Raw genomic sequence first — 18,508 nt, forward strand, 5'->3', positions numbered from 1 at the left:
AAATGTAAGAGAAATAAAAGGATAGCGTGAAGTGTGTTAATGAGTGAGTGATTTGAACCACAGTCTGCTCAAGTGAAAGAGTGGTTTAGTTTTAGGTCATTGTGCCAAATAGGAATTTCAAAATGGACCACTGTGCATACAGTGATTAGAATTTTGGAGTTTGCAGTTTGGAAATCTGCTTAAGAAATTGATTTAGTTTCTAGTGATGATAAATATTATCACCTGCTTTTTAGCAGGTACTTCAAACCTTCTGGAAGAATAAGAGAGTACCTTTTCTCTCCACATTTTCCTCAAGTAGGAGGTTCTACTTTTGGCCCCTCAGCCTTTCTGGAACTGACTACTTGCAGAATTCTGTGTCCTGACCTCACCTCTCTTAGTGTGCCTCAGTTCTATCTGGGATCAGAATTCCCTGACCTGGATATCTCTCTCTCTCTCTCTCTTCAAAGTCTGTTTTGAGTTGAATTAATGAATTGAACCCAATGCTCTATTATTCACACAACCAGTAAACCTAGCTTTGGGAAAGCTGTAATTGTCTCGTTATAAGAATATAATTCTTTAAAATGCGAAGTGTTTTAGAGATGTGAATTATTTTCATTTTGTCAGTAAAAACATTTTACTAAGAAGCACAATGTAATGTTACTAGCTAAACAACAGATTTAATAACAAAATAATCATAAAATAATAGTTTTGTACAGTACTTTCTGTGTGCCAGGAAGTATTTTAAGTGTTTTATACATATTGAAACTCATATGGTCCTTATATAACAACCATATGAGGGAGCTACTCTTATGCTCATTTTAAAGGTAAAGAACCTGAGGCACAGAGAAGATGAGTAACTTAACAAGGTCTCATAACTAAAAATTGTTGGTGTTAGAATTTGAACCCAGGCAGCCTTGCTCCAGTGGCTGTGCTGTTCATTATTCTATATTTTACGGTCTTTTAAAAGTAATTGTGTAAAAATAAAGTTAACATAATTGGTATGTTTCTGAGTCTGGGGTTTGCTGGTAATATGACAGCCATTGAATATGAGAGACTCAAGCCTTAGAAACTCTTCACCTCTTTGGTGGTGATCTCCTTGGCTTTTAGGGGGAAAAATGAAAGGAAAATAACTAAGATCACTGAAGTTTTTAATGCCCCCAAATATAATGATGTAGTTGATATTTTGAAAGCACATAATTTAGAATGAATGCTTGAACATTCTTCCAAAGAATTTTCATTTTTGGTTATTCACGTTAAACAGAACCTACAACTTACTAATTTTTTAAACCTTAGATGTTACAACTGAACTCTCAGGAACAGAGGACCCTGTATTTCTTTACCCTATTGTTTTAAACTGGTCGGTCAAAGGTGCTGTGAAAGAAGGTAGGTGACCTAAACGTATATGTGCTGTTCACTCGATTTTCTATTGAAGATCATTTATTGTGTGGATTTTGTTGTTGTCTGAAAGATCTCACTTTTCTAGACAGAAGGTTTTGAGTTCTTACCTGTTTAGAATAACACAAAATAACTATTGGTTGTCAAGTAATATGATTTAAAATCTGGAAAGACAGAACTTTGATGGTGACTTATTTTGGTAGTGAGTGATATTATGAAGCCTATGAGTATTAGGTAATTGAAAAATGTGAGTGATTGTCAAGTCCAGCTATGAAGAAATAGCAACATTATTGCTTAGCTCAGAGTGAGAGAGAATAAAAATTAGGATAACTAGTAATTTTGATAATTAGCACTTTTCCCCCCAACTTGTCTGACATTAGAGGCAACTTTTATGAACTAGTTTTCAACACTGAGATATTTGGAAAACAAATGAAATATAGACCATAAAGGATTATTTAATCTTGGAAAGACAGGAGTTCTTGACACATTTACTGCTATACATTTCTTTGTTTTCACAGTTATGAAATTTAAGCAGAGACCTAGATTCCTAGAATTCTTTACACAAGTTATGCTAAAATGTATGAACGATGAAAAATTTCATCTTATGGTGGAGATAACAAATCCTGTTTATGACTTCTTAAAAAGGTATTTGTCGTATATATTTTATAATATTTAAAGCTTTAAAAGATAGGTAACATTGTCATTTTAAGATATATAAAGTGGATGGAAAAGATGGTGGAGTATGCACGTAGTGTGGGGTAAACAGCCACTTAGGAGACAGTAAGGATTTATGTCTGTGTGTGTAAATAGATAAATAACTAAACATTTTCTTCCAACAACTGGTCTTCCCTTTCACCATTATGCATTGATCTGTCTCTCATTTTAGTAAAAAGAAGCATCAATAACATGAGGTCTATTTAAAACATGGCAGCAAAAGGGAAACATTCTCAGAAAAACATGTAGAAAAACATTCTTCCTAAAACAGGTACTTCATTTATTAGAAAAAAAAGCTTGGAATTTATGTGCTTCATATTTTCAAGTGATAAAGGAGGAAATTGCTTTCATTAAATTTCACAGGTTACGGTATTCAGAGAATTAGTCAGAAAGTTCTATTAAATTTAAAAAAAAAATCAGAGCTGAAATTAGAAGTTTGGAAGCCACAAATAACATTGTTAATACCAAAGAGAATCATAAGACACTTGGTGTATGGTGAAATTTGGAGGGCTGATTGTGGGGGTCCAACCTAAGAATAGTAGATATTTTGAAAGAGGAAAACAGAGTGAGTGGCTTAGAATCATTGACCAGTGGTGTAACAAAAGACTCAAGGTTGGAGATCGAACAGTGTGACTAAGTTCATAATGATTTCAATTTTCAAGTCTGAGCAGATGTTTTAGGATGTTCTTCTCCAACTCAGGGAATATAGAGGAGGAACAGATGCAAAACTTTGATTTCTACCTGGATAGTAATACCTATTTTCTTTTTATGTTCATATGCTTAACATAGTTTTGCACAAAAGAGATTTTCTGCAACAGAAAAATGTGCAGCTGTGTTTTCTTCCAATTTTATGGTTTCATGCTTTATATTTAATCTTTTAATCCATGTGGAATTTATTTTGGTGTGGGGATTTAGATTAAACTTCAGGTTCTCCACCCACCCCCCCCCCCCCCACCCCAGCTTATCAATTGTACCAGTAATATTTTAGAGAATAATTCAGGGCACCAGTGTGGCTCAGTCAGTTGAGCATCTGACCCTTGATTTCAGTCTGACCCTTGATTTCAGCTCAGGTCATGATCCCAGGATCGTGGGATTGAGCCCCATGTTGGGGGCTCTTCGCTGAGTGTGGAGCCTAATAAGATTCTCTCTCTTTCTCTGTCCCTTTCCCCCACTTATGTGTGCTCTCTCTCTCTCTCTAAAAAATAAAAAAAATAAAAATAAAAAGGAAACTCTTTCAAAAAGAAAAAAGAATAATCTCTGTGTTACTTATTTTTAATTCTACCTTTTCACATTCAAAGTGGGTGATTCTACCAATCATGCTTATAAATGACAATGGAAAGGTATTTCATAAATTTTCATGTTCTTTTTTTATTAATGTTATCTATTTATTTTGAGAGAGAAAGAGAAAGTGAACATGAGTGGGGAGGGGCAGAGAGAGAGTGAGAGGGAGAATTCTTATCAGGCTCTAAGCTGCCAGCACAGAGGCCAAAGTGGGCAGATCCCACGACCATAAGATCAAGTCATGACCTGAGCCAAAATCAAGAGTCCAACACTTAATCAACTGAGCCACTCAGGCTTTCATGTACTATATTAAAAAAAAATCAATGTATATGGAAGTAACTGCTGAGAAGACAAGGTTGATTTGACAGAAATATAATATTGAGAGAGTTGAACATGCTACTTTAGAAAGAAATAAAAAGAACACAGAACATGTATATAATTAGTAAGATTAATTTAATATATATAGCCAATCGAGACTAAACACCTTTTAAAGCACTCATTAAATTTTTTAAAAAGTAATATTTTTTTAATACGTAATTTTTTTAAAAAAGTAATATTTAAAAAGTAATATTTAAGTTGCAGAATAAGGCTCAATAGATAACCGAGAGTAAAATTTGTAAAGACCACATAGTTTTACAGTATAATAAAACTGAAAATTTTTAACGTTAATTTATTTTTAAGAAAGAGAGAGAGAGACAGAGTGCGAATGGGGGAGGGGCAAAAAGAGAGGGAGACACAGAATCTGAAGCAGGCTCCAGGCTCTGAGCTGGCAGCACAAAGCCTGATGTGGGACTTGAACTCACGAGCTGTAAGATCATGACCTGAGCCCAAGTTGGACGCTTAACAGACTGAGCCACCCAGGTGCCCCTAAAACTGAAATTTTATAAAAAAATACAGGCATATGTAATTATTGGATCAAAAAAGAAATCTAACTGAAAGTATACTTTTGAAAGTTAATGATAATGAGAAACCCTAACATCAAATGTACTCAAAATAGAGAAATTTTTAGCTTTAGAAGCCTCTATTACTAAAAATTAAAAATAAAATCAAATGAACTTTCATTGAACTCAAGCAATTAGAAAAATTAAATAAATCTAAGAAAGCAAAAAAAAGAAAATAAAAATAAAAGTTGAAATTAAATAATGGTTTCAAAATCATTTAATTGGTAACTACTAGAACTAGTTCTTTGAAGATAAGAATAAATTAGTCAAATTGCCAGCCACCGTAATAAGAGAAAGTGAAATACAAGTAATCCACAGAGGTAATAATCATACATTTGGAAGCAGTTAAACAACCATTAGATAATAGCATATACAATTTAATATGAATAAATTAGAAATTTCTAATTGAAAATGATGATAATCTGGAATTTTTAAAATAAGAATTGATTGAAATAGTAAAAAATTGAATAGTTCAGATTTTTTTAGGCTACTTCTTTCATATTTTAAAGGAACAGATAATTTTTACTTTACATAAAGCTATTTCAGCACATGGGTTTAAAGTTTCCTACTAAATTTATCACACCAGTCTCTGATAGCAGCTTTATAAAAAGAATTTTAAAAATAGTCAATTCTAAATCAGTAGTATATAGAAACAAAAATTCGTAAAGTACTAGCTTATAAATTCAGCACTGAAAATGTAGATCTTATTCTCAATATAAATATAGTAGGAAATCTGCAAATGTAATTATTACTGGTAGTCAAAGGAACCTTTAGCATATGCTAAAAAGTCATGTGGTGAAATTCAACAACCATTCCTGGCAAATTAGGTGTAGAAGAATATTTTCTGTTCAAATTAGCTTTTTAACAAGGAAACTTATTCCTTCTATCATTTAACATTGTTGTGAAAGTTCTTGCCAGAGCATTAAATAAGAAATAGAATTTAAGATTAGAATTCATGTGATTATCACAAAATAGGGTCTCCAAAATGTTTGTCAAATGAATTCTTCAGTGAAGTATTCTGAAAAGGAGATAAAGTGATTGCTATTTGCAAATAATTATTTTTTAAAACTTAAGCTAATTAACCAGTAACTATCAGAACTAATTAGAGAATTCCATAGGATAGCTAGATGCAAAGCCAATAGCTCTCCTATATCAACTAGACAGTATAATGGAAAAATGATCCCATTTTTATGAAGCACGGGATTAAATTTATCAGGATTTGTGAGGAGACTTAGGCTAATAAAAGAAGATCAAACATTTTCACTAAGGGATATTTTTAAAAATGACTTGAATAAATGGAGAGACATAGTACATTACTTGATGGGCAGATGGACTACTTTAATTTCTATTATCTTCAAATTAATTTATTGGTTTAATGTAATTCTAATAAAATTCATTTTATGGAATGACCTAGAATAATGAAATATATTTGAAAAATAAAAAAGAGCAAAAGAGAGATTTGTATTATCAGATAAAGTATAACAGAGTTCTGTTTTTGAAATTATAGGCAGGCAGACATTGGGATTCAATGTTTTTAGTCAGAAACAGGTGTTGATATAAGTAATTAAAATAATGAATAAGCCATGAAATCAAAGATCAATAACACTACATAAAAATTTAAAAATCCCATTTTTCATAACATACCATAAACAAAATAAAAAGCTAGGAGGAAGCATTCTTTGAAGAGGTCAGGAAGTGGGAGGAGTTTAATTGATTCAGTGGGTGAGAATTCTGCAGAGCATGGAGGCGAATGTTGAGAAAATTGGAAGATGGCAAGTGTATATCCATGACCTTCTCTCCTTCCTGTATCTTTCTGCAGTAACAGAAACCAGGTCAAGCATTCTGGAGGGTGGGTGAGGCAGGGGATAGAGAAGAGACCAACCTGCTTGGAAAATAGCAGGCAATCAGTCTCCAGATGCAAGTTGCACAGGGTGGTTCCCCAAGTCCCCAGTGGTCACTGGTCCAAGCTTCCTAGTTGATGGAGACAAAACATTTGCCAAAATGAATGCCAACCAACTGGGGGACTCTTGGAACTGCTGCAGCTGGGCTGGAGTCCCAACCAACCATAGGATCCAGGATCATCTTCATTAAAATTGAAATAAGTGGCCAACAGCCATTGGGACCAAGGTGAATTTGAAACCCCAACTCCTGTAACTAGTCATCCAGACTCACCCAGTCATTTCATTAGCCTTCCATTTCATTAGCCTTACATTTTATTCAATTTAAGTTTTTGGATCCCGTTTATCATGTGATAGCAGGGTTTTGCTGGAATTAGCAAATACCTACCCAAAGAAATATAAATTTTAGAAAATATAGAAATTTCAGGGACAGTAGATGATAAGTATCAATAGAAGGGGGGATAATGAGAGACTTCACAGTGCTGGAAGGGCCTGGATTACCTTAGGGGCCCATGGCAGATTGAAAAAATGAGGTTAAGAACTTCTACAAGTCATTGGAGGAGGGGATAAGTTTTCATAGTCATATAAAATGCCTAGCACCTGTTGGTATTCAGAACATGATAGCAGCTAAGAGCCTTGACATGATGGAACCAAAGAGACTGAAATCTGTTGGTAGCAAGATAGCTTGTCCAGGGAAACTCTTATGTAGTTATCTTTTCAGTTTTAAAGGGATGTGTTCATGTTGTTTTATTTTCAGTTCAATTCTGTTTCTTCTGTGTCATACATAAGCTCTCATCACATGTTATGGTATGAATTACATTTTGCTCTTTCGAAAGGGCAGTTATTCCTTGATGATCAGGAATATCACAGTCTAATTTATGCATGAGACACAAACAGTTTTGGACATTCTTCTCATACGATTTCAGTGACAACATTCATTAAAGATTTATTGCTTTGGGATAATTTTGTAAATTCTTACAGATCCTTTTAACTGACTTTTTATTTTTGTATTAGGAGGAATGAATCCCTACTTGGAATTAAAAGAACAAAATATAAAGACAATATTTTGTGTAAAAAGACTGGCAAACCTTTGAAGAAGTTCAAAGCTGTAGTAATGGAGATTGGAAGAGTAAGACTTTTGAATTTTAAGTTAATGAAATTAAGAGATTCATGTGTCTAGAAATGATTGGCTGCATTGTATTTATTATAATATGAAATAGGGGTGCGTGGGTAGCTCAATTGGTTAAGTGCCCGATTCTTCTTTTGGCTTAGATTGTGATCTCATCGTTATGAGATCAAGCCCTGCATTGGGCTCCATGCTGGGTATGGAGCCTACTTAAGATTCTTTCTCTCTCCTTTTCCCTCTGTCCCTCCCCTGCTCTCTCTTTCTTAGGAGAAAAAAAAAAAGAAACAGTAGGAAATACCAATAAACAATATTATTATTATATAATACATTATAATTCTTAAGTTACCATGTGGATATTTTTAAAAAAAATTTTTATGCTTATTTATTTTTGACAGAGAGAGAGAGAGAGAGAGAGAGAGAGAGAGAGAGACAGAGCATGAGAGGGGGAGGGGCAGAGAGAGAGGGAGACACAGAAGCTCAAGCAGGCTCCAGGCTCTGAGCTGTCAGCACAGAGCCCGACGCGGGGCTCGAACTCACAGGCTGTGAGATCATGACCTGAGCCAAAGTCGGATGCTCAACCGACTGAGCCACCCAGGCGCCCCCCATGTGGATATTTTTAAATTTTTTTAATGTTTCTTTATTTTTGAGAGAGAGACAGAATGTGAGCAGGAGAGGGGCAGAGAGAGGGAGACACAGAATCCAAAGGAGGCTCCAGGCTCTGAGCTGTCAGTACAGAGTCCGACATGGGGGTAGAACTCATAAGCCGTGAGATCATGACCTGAGCTGAAGTTGGACAATTAACCAACTGAGCCAGCTAGGCTCCTCTCCATGTGGATATTTTTATAGTCATATATTGTTTTGTTTCTTTTGATAGTAATTTTAATTGAAAGTTATAAAGATATCACTGTATTTCATTGTCAAGAGATAAACATTAGAGTATGAATAAATTATAATATTGTGTTCATAGTTTAGATTTAATTTGTAACATTTTTGTTATCTCCTATATTAAGACTATAGAAATGATGCCAACAAAAAGAAGTAAAAGAAAGGAAACTCTAAGAGAATTTTTTTCTAAAAATCCATCTATTGCTGAAATGATGGAACATGAAAGGTATTAACTGATTAATTAATTCCATAAATGTTTACTATGTGGTTGGCATTATTTTGGGCGTTGGGGATACACTGGTAGACTAGATAGATAAGATCACGGCCCTTGGGGAACTTACATATTAATGATAGGAACACATTAAATAAGTGAACACACAAATAAACAAGACAATTTAACATTCTGATAAGTTTTATAAAATAAATGAACAGGATGATATGCCTAGAGTAACTGGCCTTGGGTGGAGGTAGTAGTTTAGGTAGGGTGGTCAAGAACCTGATTGGTAAATTACTTTTAATTATTAGTGGGCCTGATGTTCTTGTTCATAAAACTGAAACCATAAAATTTATCATGATGAAATGTTTAGCATCTATTTTTATGAGTATGAACTTATGATTCTTATATATTCTTTATATATCGTACCATCATTATATATATAAAATGTCCTTCTTTATTTAGTAATTTGGATCTTAAGAGCAACATATGCATAATAGAACCACTCTCACTTTGTTTTTGTTGGTATTTGCCTACTATCTGTTTGACTGTTCCTTTATTTTCTTTATTTAAATTATGACATTTTTGGGGCACCTGGGAGGCTAGGTCGGTTGAGTGTCCAACTTTGGCTCAGGTCATGATCTCACGGCTTGTGAGTTCGAGCCCCATGTCGGACTCTGTGCTGACAGCTCAGAGCCTGGAACCTTTTCGGATTCTGTGTCTTTCTCTCTCTCTCTGCCCCTCCCCCACTCGCATTCTGTCTCTGTCTCTCAAAAATATATAAACATTAAACAAAAATTTAAATTATGACATTTTTAATGCTATAAATGCTTACATTAAGAAAAAAAGTGCAAGGAAACAACTTAACATTATACCACAAGGAACTAAAAAAGAAGAAACTTTACTGAAATTTAGTAGAGGAAAGAAATAACAAAGAAAAGTCATAAATAAATAAAATAGAGACCAGAATAACAATAACATAACATTGAAAGTAATGACCAGTTTTTCCAAACAATAAACAAAATTGGCAATGCTTTAACTACATTAACTAAGAAAAAAAAAAAAGACTCAAAAACCAAAATGAGAAATGGAAGAGAAAACAATAGAACAAATAACTACAAAAAATGCATAATGTGATAACAGATTACTATAAGCAATTGTATACTAACAAATCAGATAACTTGGAAAAAAACCCCAGATAATTCCTAAAAAAAAAAAACAAGTTACCAAAACTCTGAATCATGAATCTTGAATCTAAGAAGTAAGAAATATTCTTAGCCCAACAACAAGAATGAAAATTGAATTAAGAATAAAAAATATCCCGGAACAGAAAAGCCCAATACTACTTGGTTTCATTGCTAAGTTCTACCAAACATTAAAAAAAAATAAGTAATGACAATCTTTATCAAAATCTTACAAATAATGGAATAGGAGGAACACATTCAAAATCATTCCATGAGGCCAGTACTACCCTAATACCAAAGCAGGGTAAAAACAAAAAAAGAACAAAAAAGTCTAGCTTGTCTGATACAAGTATCGCTACTCCAACTTTCTTTTGACATCCATTTTCATGATAGATGTTTCTCCGCCATCACTTTTAATCTGCAGGTGTCTTTAGGTCTAAAGTGAGTGTCGTATAGGCAGCCTATAGATGGGTCTTTAGTCCATTTACAATCAAAGTAATTATTGGTAGGTATGTATTTAGTGCCATTTTATTACTTGTTTTGTTATTGTCTCTGGAGATTTTCTGTTTCCTTTTTCGTCTTTGTCACTTTTGGTCTTTCTTTCCCTCTCAGAGAGTCCCCTTTAATATTTCTTACAGGGCTGGTTTAGTGGTCATGAACTCCTTTAGTTTTTGTTTGTCTGAGAAACTCTTTATTTCTCCTTCTATTCTGAATGATAGCCTTGCTGGATAGAGTATTCTTGGCTGCAGAGTTTTCCCGCTTGGCACTTTAAATATATCATGCCACTCCCTTCTGACTTGCCAACTTTCTGTTGAGAAATCTCCAGCTAGCCTTAGGGGTTTTCCCTTGTAAGTTAAGGACTTCTTTTATCCTTTTAAGATTTTTTAAGATTTTAAAGATTTTTTTAAAGATTTTTAAAGATTTTTTTCTTTTTTCTGCTTTTAAGATTTTTTTCTTTATCACTATATTTTTGCAAATGTAATTGTAATATGTCTTGGTGTTGGACTGCTTTTGTTGATTTCAGTGGGAGTTATCTGTGCCTCCTGGATCTGGATGTCTCTTCCTTCTTCAGATTAGGAAGTTTTCTGTTATTTCTTAGAATAATTTTCTGCCTGCCTTTCTCTTTCTCCTTCTTCTGAGACTCCTATAATATGAATGTTATTACATTTTATGGAGTCACTGAGTTCCCTAAATCTATTCTCATGTTGCATAGTTCTTCTTTCTCTCTTTGTTCAACTTCATTATTTTCCATTATTTTATATTGTAGGTCACTAATTCATTCCTCTGCTTTTCCAACCTGCTGTTCCTTGTGTCAAACTTGTTTCCAATCTTGTTTATTGTATTCTTCATCTCTCACTGATTCTGTTTTAACTCTATCTCTGTTAAGGGTCTCACTGATGATTTCTTTTCTGAAGCCCAGTGAGTATCCTTAATGACTGTTGCTCGAAACTCTCCATCAGGCAGTGGTAATATCATAGCCAATGAGGTTTATCTAAGATGCAATTATTGCTAATTGAAAAGTTTCCCAATACCCCACTAACATGACTTGAAATATGACATATTTTAGATGAGCATAGAAAATAATATAACAAAAAACATGTACAGTTTTTTATATGCAGTTTAAAATATAAAACTTTCAAACACAGTTGAAAGTCTCATGCATCCTTTTTGGAATGCATTTTTGTCCCTTGTAAAAACCAGAAGTAATACTAACCAAAATTGTCATTTATCATGTTTATCACAAGTGACTTAATACTTCAATTGAATGTTTTTTTAAAATGTTTATTCATTTTTGAAAGACAGAGAGAGACAGAGTATAAGCAGGGGTGGGGCAGAGAGAGAGGGGGGACACAGTATCTGAATCAGGCTCCAGGCTGTCAGCACAGAACTCACAAACTGCGAGATCATGACCTGAGCCAAAGTCAGATGCTTAACCAACTGAGCTACCCAGGCACCCCATTTATACTTCAACTGAATACGTATATACTCCTAAATAATGTGTAGTACTTTTCTTACAATTTGCTTTGCCATTTTGCTCCTTTCCCTCAATATTACATTTTTGAGATTTTTAATGTTGATTATATATGTCTAGTTACTCATTTTACTACTGTAGAGTATTCCATTGCATGAATAAATAAAAATTTATTTATTTAGTATCCTGTAAATGGATATTTAAATTGTTTCCCAAGCTTTCCCTGATGTAAACAGTAGTGCAAAGGTCATTCTTGTACAAAGCTCTTGTATGCAAATGTTGAGAGTTTCTGGGGTAAATACATAGGAGTACAGTTCCCAAGATATGAACATCTTTCACATTACTAGATATTGCTAAGTTGCTCTTAAATTTTCATCAGTGGTGTGTCAAGTTTCCAGTATTCAATGTCTTTACCAACAGTTGGTGTTATTATCACATTTTCAAATTTTTGTGGATTGTTGAATTGTGAAAATTTATCTCATTGTTATTTTCATTTTAAATTCTTTGTTTACTAATGAGAGTAGGAGTCTTTTCATGTTTTAATTAGATCCTGGGGTTTTTTGTTCTCAGGGCTGCTTGTTTAGATCCTTTGTACATTTAAAAACTTGTTGTTTTCTCATTTATTTTTAGAAATTTGGATACTAATGCTTTTCTCAGTTTTTGGCTTATCTATTTACATGTTAAAAGTTTTCTTTTTTCTTATTTTAAAATGTTTATTTATTTATTGAAACAGAGAAAGAGAGACAGAGACAGAGACTATGAGTGTGAGCTGGGGAGGGGCAGAGAGAGCGAGTAGGAGAGAATTGCAGGCTTTGTGCACATCAGTGCAGAGCTTGATGTGGGGCTTGCTCTCACAAACTGTGAGATCATGACCTGAACTGAAATCAAGAGTTGGATGCTTAACAGACTGACCCACCAGGCATCCTAAAAGTTTTCTTTTTTAAATCAAAAGTTATAATTGTTGATGGAGTCAAATGTGTCAACATTTCTCTTTATTGTTTTTGAACAAGGTAGTAAAGGTATTTTCACTGTGAATTTAAATTTTAGATTTTCACATTTAGAAGTTTCATCTAACTGTAATTTATTTTTGTGAATCGTGAAAGGAAGAATCTCCTTCCCCATCTTTTGTAGTTTTGGTACAGGTACCCAAGTGTCTAGTCTCATTTATTGAGTAGTTGTTATTAGCCATTTATTGAATAGTCTATTCTGCCATCACTGTCACTTTTGTCATTTAGCAAGTTTTCATGTATGTAGTTTTGAGCTCTCTTTTCTATCCTTTAGTCTGTTTATCTATTCATGGGCCAATATCACAATATTGAAGAAGTCTTGGATATTCTTCCACAGAGTAGTTTGGAATAGCTTGTCAAGTAATACAAAAAACTCATGATATTGATAGAGATAGGTTTGAATATATAGATGGGTTTGGGAATTTTTTTCTCCCAATATTGATTTTTTCTATTAGTATACAGATCATGTACCTAGGTCTTATTTAATATATTTCAGTAAATTTTTATGATATTTTCCACAAAGACGCCATACATCTTTCATTAGCTATGTCAGATAAATGCTTTTTGGTATTAGTGTAAACAGTGTTTTAAAATTACATTTCTGAATGCTTTTATTCTTTTGTATAGGAATATAATTTGATTTGTAAACAACTGTCTTCAATACTACTTGATAATTTATTCATAGATGTAGGCTTTCTGTGTGGACAATCATATTGTGAACAAATAAAGTTTTACTTATATATAGATGACAAATAAACACATAAAAAGATGATCAATATCATTAGCCATTAGAGAAACACAAATTAAAGCCACAGATATCATTAAAACCTATTTTAATGGCAAAAATAAAAAACAGTGATAACACTAAATACTGGCAATCATGAGGAAAACCTAGGTCATTAATACACTGCTGGTGGGAATGTAAAAAGATTCAGCCACTCTGGAAAACACTATGGGATTTCTTATAAAACTAAACATATGTTTACCATACAACCTCAGGCCTCATCAAAATTTAAAACTTTTGCTTAGTAAAAGACTCTATGAAAAGGATGAAAGGACAAGCTATACACTTGGGATGAAGTATTTGCAAAGCTCGTCTCCAAGAAAGACCTTATATCTGGAATATATAAAGACCTCTCAAAATTCAAAAGAATAATAAAAATAAACAGTCCAATTAGAAAATGATCAAAAGACACTTAAAAATAAAATCTTAAAAAAAGAAAAGGAAATGAGCAAAAGACCTGAACCAACATTTCACTAAGAGTATATACAGATGTGGGATGCTTACCTCATTTAATTTTGGTAGTATTTTAGCAGAAATTGACAACTTCATTCTAAATTTAGGAGAAAAAAAGGTCACAGGTAACCAACAACTGGAAAATGCTTATTTTTTAGAGGATTTTAAAAAAAAAACATTTATTTTTTAAAGCACATATAGAACATTTACAGTATTGGCTATAAGGCAAGTCTCAATAAATTTCAAACATTGTACTCATACAAACCACATTACTATAATCAGACACAGTAGAGACCAATTTTTGAAAAGATAGAGTAAAAATGATTCTATGCATTTAAAAAACTTAAATAGTCATTTAGAAGTAATTCCTGGGGGAAAATGGAAATTACATTGTTAATTTAAAAATACAAAAAAAAAAAAAAAACCATGTTGGAAATTTGGTAGGGATTGCTTTGAATCAGAAAGCATGATCATTGAAGACTAACACATTTCCTTCTAATCACTATTTTAGCTGTATCTTCCAATTTTTAGTATATGGTAGTGTTTTTATTCTCACTTAGTTCTATATAGTTTAAAATTATCCTTATAATTTTTATTTTCTGTGAAAATAGAAAGTGTCTTGCACATCTTTGCTTTGGTTAATTCCTAGGTATTTTTTTAAGTTACTAGAAATATCTTTTTAGAATTTCATTTTTAATTGTTTGTTGCTGATATGTAGAAATAGAATTTTTTTTTATATTGACTTTGTCTTCCATGGGCTTAATACATTTGCTGATTAATTGTAATACTTTATCTGTAGTTTATTTTGGGTTTCATAAATATATAATCATATTGTCTATGATTGACAACTGTTTTATTCCTTTATTTTCAATCCTTGTACTCTCCCTGCCCCCACTGCCTTTTTCTTGCTTATTGTTCTCACTAAGCCTGCTATTTCAATGCTGAAAGAAATGGTATTAGTAGGCATCTTTGTCTGATTCTGTTTCAGAGTAAAAGCTTTCAAGCTTTCAACATTTTGTTGTTAAGAATGGTATTTGTGGTAGGTTTATTTTTTGTGAATACCCTTTATCAAATTAACATCATTATTTATTTTGAGTCTCAAATTGTTCCAAATTTGGCCAGCAGGAGCCCTTTCAGCCTGGCTCCTTAATCTTTTTGACGTGTCCCCATCATGTTTTTGAGCTTCCTCTGATTTACCACAAGATGTTCATCTTGTACTTTCCTGCCCCGGTCCTGGAGCCAGTTGATTCCTTTTAGTGGCTCCTGATGTATCTGTGCTTCTAGGCCCTTTCAGCAGAAAGAACTGGGAAATATACATGTCCACCTAACTAGACCTATGTATCTGTCTAAAACTATAAATTCACACTGATAGGTCCAGTTTCAGTTCCACGCTACAGGATGTTTTCCAGTGTTCTCTCTTTTCCTAATTGTAACTCTTTTTTATGATGGTATGAATCCTGAATCCTATTTCCACTGGTGACAATGTATTAACTCATTTGCTAAAGCTCGAATACACAGCTGACAGTGTCTGGATTCTCTAATGTTTTCCTATTTCGGGTTTCCATCTCCTTCCTCTTATGGTTCCATATCGCTGAGTGTTTATGCTGACTGTCCTTCCTGAGCTTCCTCTCTGGCTGCTGGGTCTGCTCATATCTGTGGCTCATAGAGACACAGAGCCGGTTGTGGAGTGCCCTTAATGTTAGGAACTGCTCACGTGGTAAAAGAAGCATTCTGTACCCTCTGGGCTGGCTCTGCCTCTCTTCCAAGCCATTGGAGTGTGTTCTTACCTTGACAAGGTACATAGAGGAAGACTCCCCTCTTCTCTTGCTGGACTCTCTCACCCTCAGTGCAGGGAAGATGCAGCCAGTCCTGTCAAACTCTCCTAGACATTTTGAGGAGACTTGATTTCCTCATACAGGAACAAGATTGATTTTTATTTTGGAAATTAGATTTTTATTTTGAAGGTAGAGTTATTTAAAACATTCCCATTTGTTTGGAAACCAAATAATATCACTAAGACATCCAAACAACACAAGAAGCTCAAAAAAAACCACCCTTAGATTAAAAGGAAATCATTAACAAAATACAAAATATTTAGCACTGAATGATAATGTAAATACTACCTGTTAAAAGATTGTTTCCTTCCTTCCTTTCTCCATGAAAATGTCTGTGCCTCTGGTGCAGCAACATATCTACCTACCTTCCTTCCTTCCATCCAGCTTCTTTTTTTTTTTCATGTGTGTGTGCATGTGTGTGTGTTGTGTCAGATTCAGGCACAACATCTATTAAACTGAACAAGACACTTTCACTTACCAACTGAGAATTTTTTCCCTTTCTTCAGTATAAATCAGATAGAATGGCACTGATCACTGGGGCAGCAATGTTGTCAACATTAAAAAAAAGAGGGGCGCCTGGGTGGCTCAGTAGGTTAGACATCCGACTTGGGCTCAGGTCATGATATACAGCTTGCGAGTTCGAGCCCCGTGTTGGACTGTGTGCTGACAGCTTGGAGCCTGGAGCTTGCTTCGGATTCTGTGTCTCCCTCTTTCTCTGCTCCCACCCCACTTGCTCTCTCTCTCTCTCTCTCAAAAATGAATAAACATTAAAATATATTTAATTTTATTTTTTAATTTTTAAAAATTTACATCCAAATTAGTTAGCATATAGTGCAACAATGATTTCAGGAGTAGATTCCTTAGTGCCCCTTACCCATTTAGCCCATCCCCCCTCCCACCACCCCTCCAGTAACCCTCAGTTTGTCCTCCATATTTATGAATCTCTTCTGTTTTGTCCCCTCCCTGTTTTTATATTACTTTTGTTTCCCTTTGTTGAACCCTTATGTTCAGATAGAGAAGTACTTTGAAGTCATGCCATATAAACGATTATGCAACTATAAAAATAGTTGGACTACTTTGAGATTTTGATAGGAATAATTTTAAAAAATTGAATATATGTTATGTTTACGATATGAACTGTTAGCTACATTTTGAAATATTAGTTTTTTCCAGAGCATATTGAATATGGATTTATGAAGTCATTTTGTTTATAGTTGGTTGACATTTTATTTCTGCTGTAGTCTAGTGGAAAAAATTTTGCTCCATTTTTTTTTCCTTAAGGAACAATACAGAGATTTTCTTGTTTAATATTGAAGTTAGGGGATGAATATGAACATTGTCTTATAATTTAATTGTCTAATCTCAGTAGCCTTTCAGTTATGGAAAAGAAAAGCCATTTGGTTTGAGCTTAGGACATCGGCATCAGAAAGAATGGAAGGCAATATGTAGTGTCTTCATCCTTCTTGTTTATCTTTGTGCCTTCTCTGCTGCCCTATTTCACATTATTAGCTCTAAGGAAATGATGGCTAAGCCAGAAAAATTTGCATAAGGGCAATCAAATGACTTCTTGATGTATTTTGTACAAATTGGAATCATTCTTCGTTATTTAGTATCTGGAAGTTTGTGTAATTTCAAAATATGTTTCTCCCTTGGCAGAAATAAGAGAACTGATGTTAGAAAACTTGCCTATCGATCCCTGGTGGAGAACTTGAATCCTATCATATTAAATTTTGTGAAAAGGAAGAGGTTCCATCAACTATTTCTTGAGGAGATGCCCTGGAGAGCTCAGATGAACCTATATCTGGCAAGTGCACACTTCTCCCTGCTGTTAACGAAACTAGCGGAACGAACGAAGATGAAATTTGGCACTTCACACACAGTGGTCAGGTATAGAATGATATCAGTGAATGAAACTCTTTTAATCTTGTGAACATGAATTTTATTTGTATGTTCAGGGCTCCAATGTAGATAATACTTTACAGAGGTTGACAGAGTGCTTCTCTCTTTACTGATCATTGGTATATTATTTAATTTCTTGTCTCAGGATCTTTCCTAAACAAGTCCTGGATATAAGCACTTGGGAAGTACTAATCTGCCTGTAGCTTGTATATATTTGTCAGTATAGCTTTCAGTAAAGGAGAAAGCATAATTTCAAGAGAAATTTAATATTAAGTGTATAACTGTAGCTATTAGTAGGTGTTATTAGGTGAATCTCTGTTTCATTTTGAAGTATATTTTAAGCCTCTATAAGCACAGATAGTATTTTCTCATAAATGTAAACTTCCTATTATTAATTCAAGATGCTGTTGAGTTCTTGAATGTCTTTGGCTAAAGTGTTAACAAAGATAAAAATAGAAGATGCATACATAATATGTAATACTATGTCATAATTAAAAAGATGAGTAGAGTCTGTCATTCAAAAAGTACTACTAAGCACTTGTTAGATTCAAAGTACTGAGACAGATGCAATGGGCATGCAAAGATGAGCAGGACACACAAGGTAGAGTCTGGTCGGGCAGCTCTCAAGTGTTAACGAATCATTACAAATAATGGTAGAAGGTGAAGTATGCACAAAGTCTTCTTTGTTCCTGGGAAAGAGGCTTTCCTCTGACCTGAAACTGACAGGAAAGGTTGCATGGAGCGGGGCCACTTGGCCTGGTTCATGATGGATAGGCAAGACAGGCAGAGAAAGAAGTATTCCAGGTAGTTGGAAGAACGTGAGTCAGAGCCCAGGTAGGAAACACAAGATGAGAACCCCAAGTGGTCTGACCAGAATCTACAGCAAATTAAAGGGAGTGGTGTGAAACAATTTAAAAAATAGGTCAGTACCAGATCATAGA

The 18,508-nt window shown here is 34.0% G+C and overlaps 1 protein-coding gene across 4 annotated transcripts in view; it reads left to right on the forward strand.

The window, feature by feature from the left end:
- The window catches only part of CFAP54 (cilia and flagella associated protein 54), a 288,803-nt gene that overhangs the window by 119,399 nt on the left and 150,896 nt on the right, over window positions 1–18,508 (forward strand). For all 4 annotated transcript variants that reach the window (XM_042947439.1, XM_042947441.1, XM_042947440.1 and 1 more), the window contains 5 exons: window positions 1,273–1,362; window positions 1,893–2,019; window positions 7,223–7,337; window positions 8,345–8,445; window positions 17,325–17,555. In XM_042947439.1, the coding sequence (XP_042803373.1) occupies window positions 1,273–1,362; window positions 1,893–2,019; window positions 7,223–7,337; window positions 8,345–8,445; window positions 17,325–17,555 (664 nt within the window). The remainder of the gene's footprint in view (window positions 1–1,272; window positions 1,363–1,892; window positions 2,020–7,222; window positions 7,338–8,344; window positions 8,446–17,324; window positions 17,556–18,508) is intronic.

This window comes from Panthera leo, chromosome B4, assembly GCF_018350215.1.
Source record: "Panthera leo isolate Ple1 chromosome B4, P.leo_Ple1_pat1.1, whole genome shotgun sequence".
In the NCBI taxonomy this organism is placed as follows: domain Eukaryota; kingdom Metazoa; phylum Chordata; class Mammalia; order Carnivora; family Felidae; genus Panthera; species Panthera leo.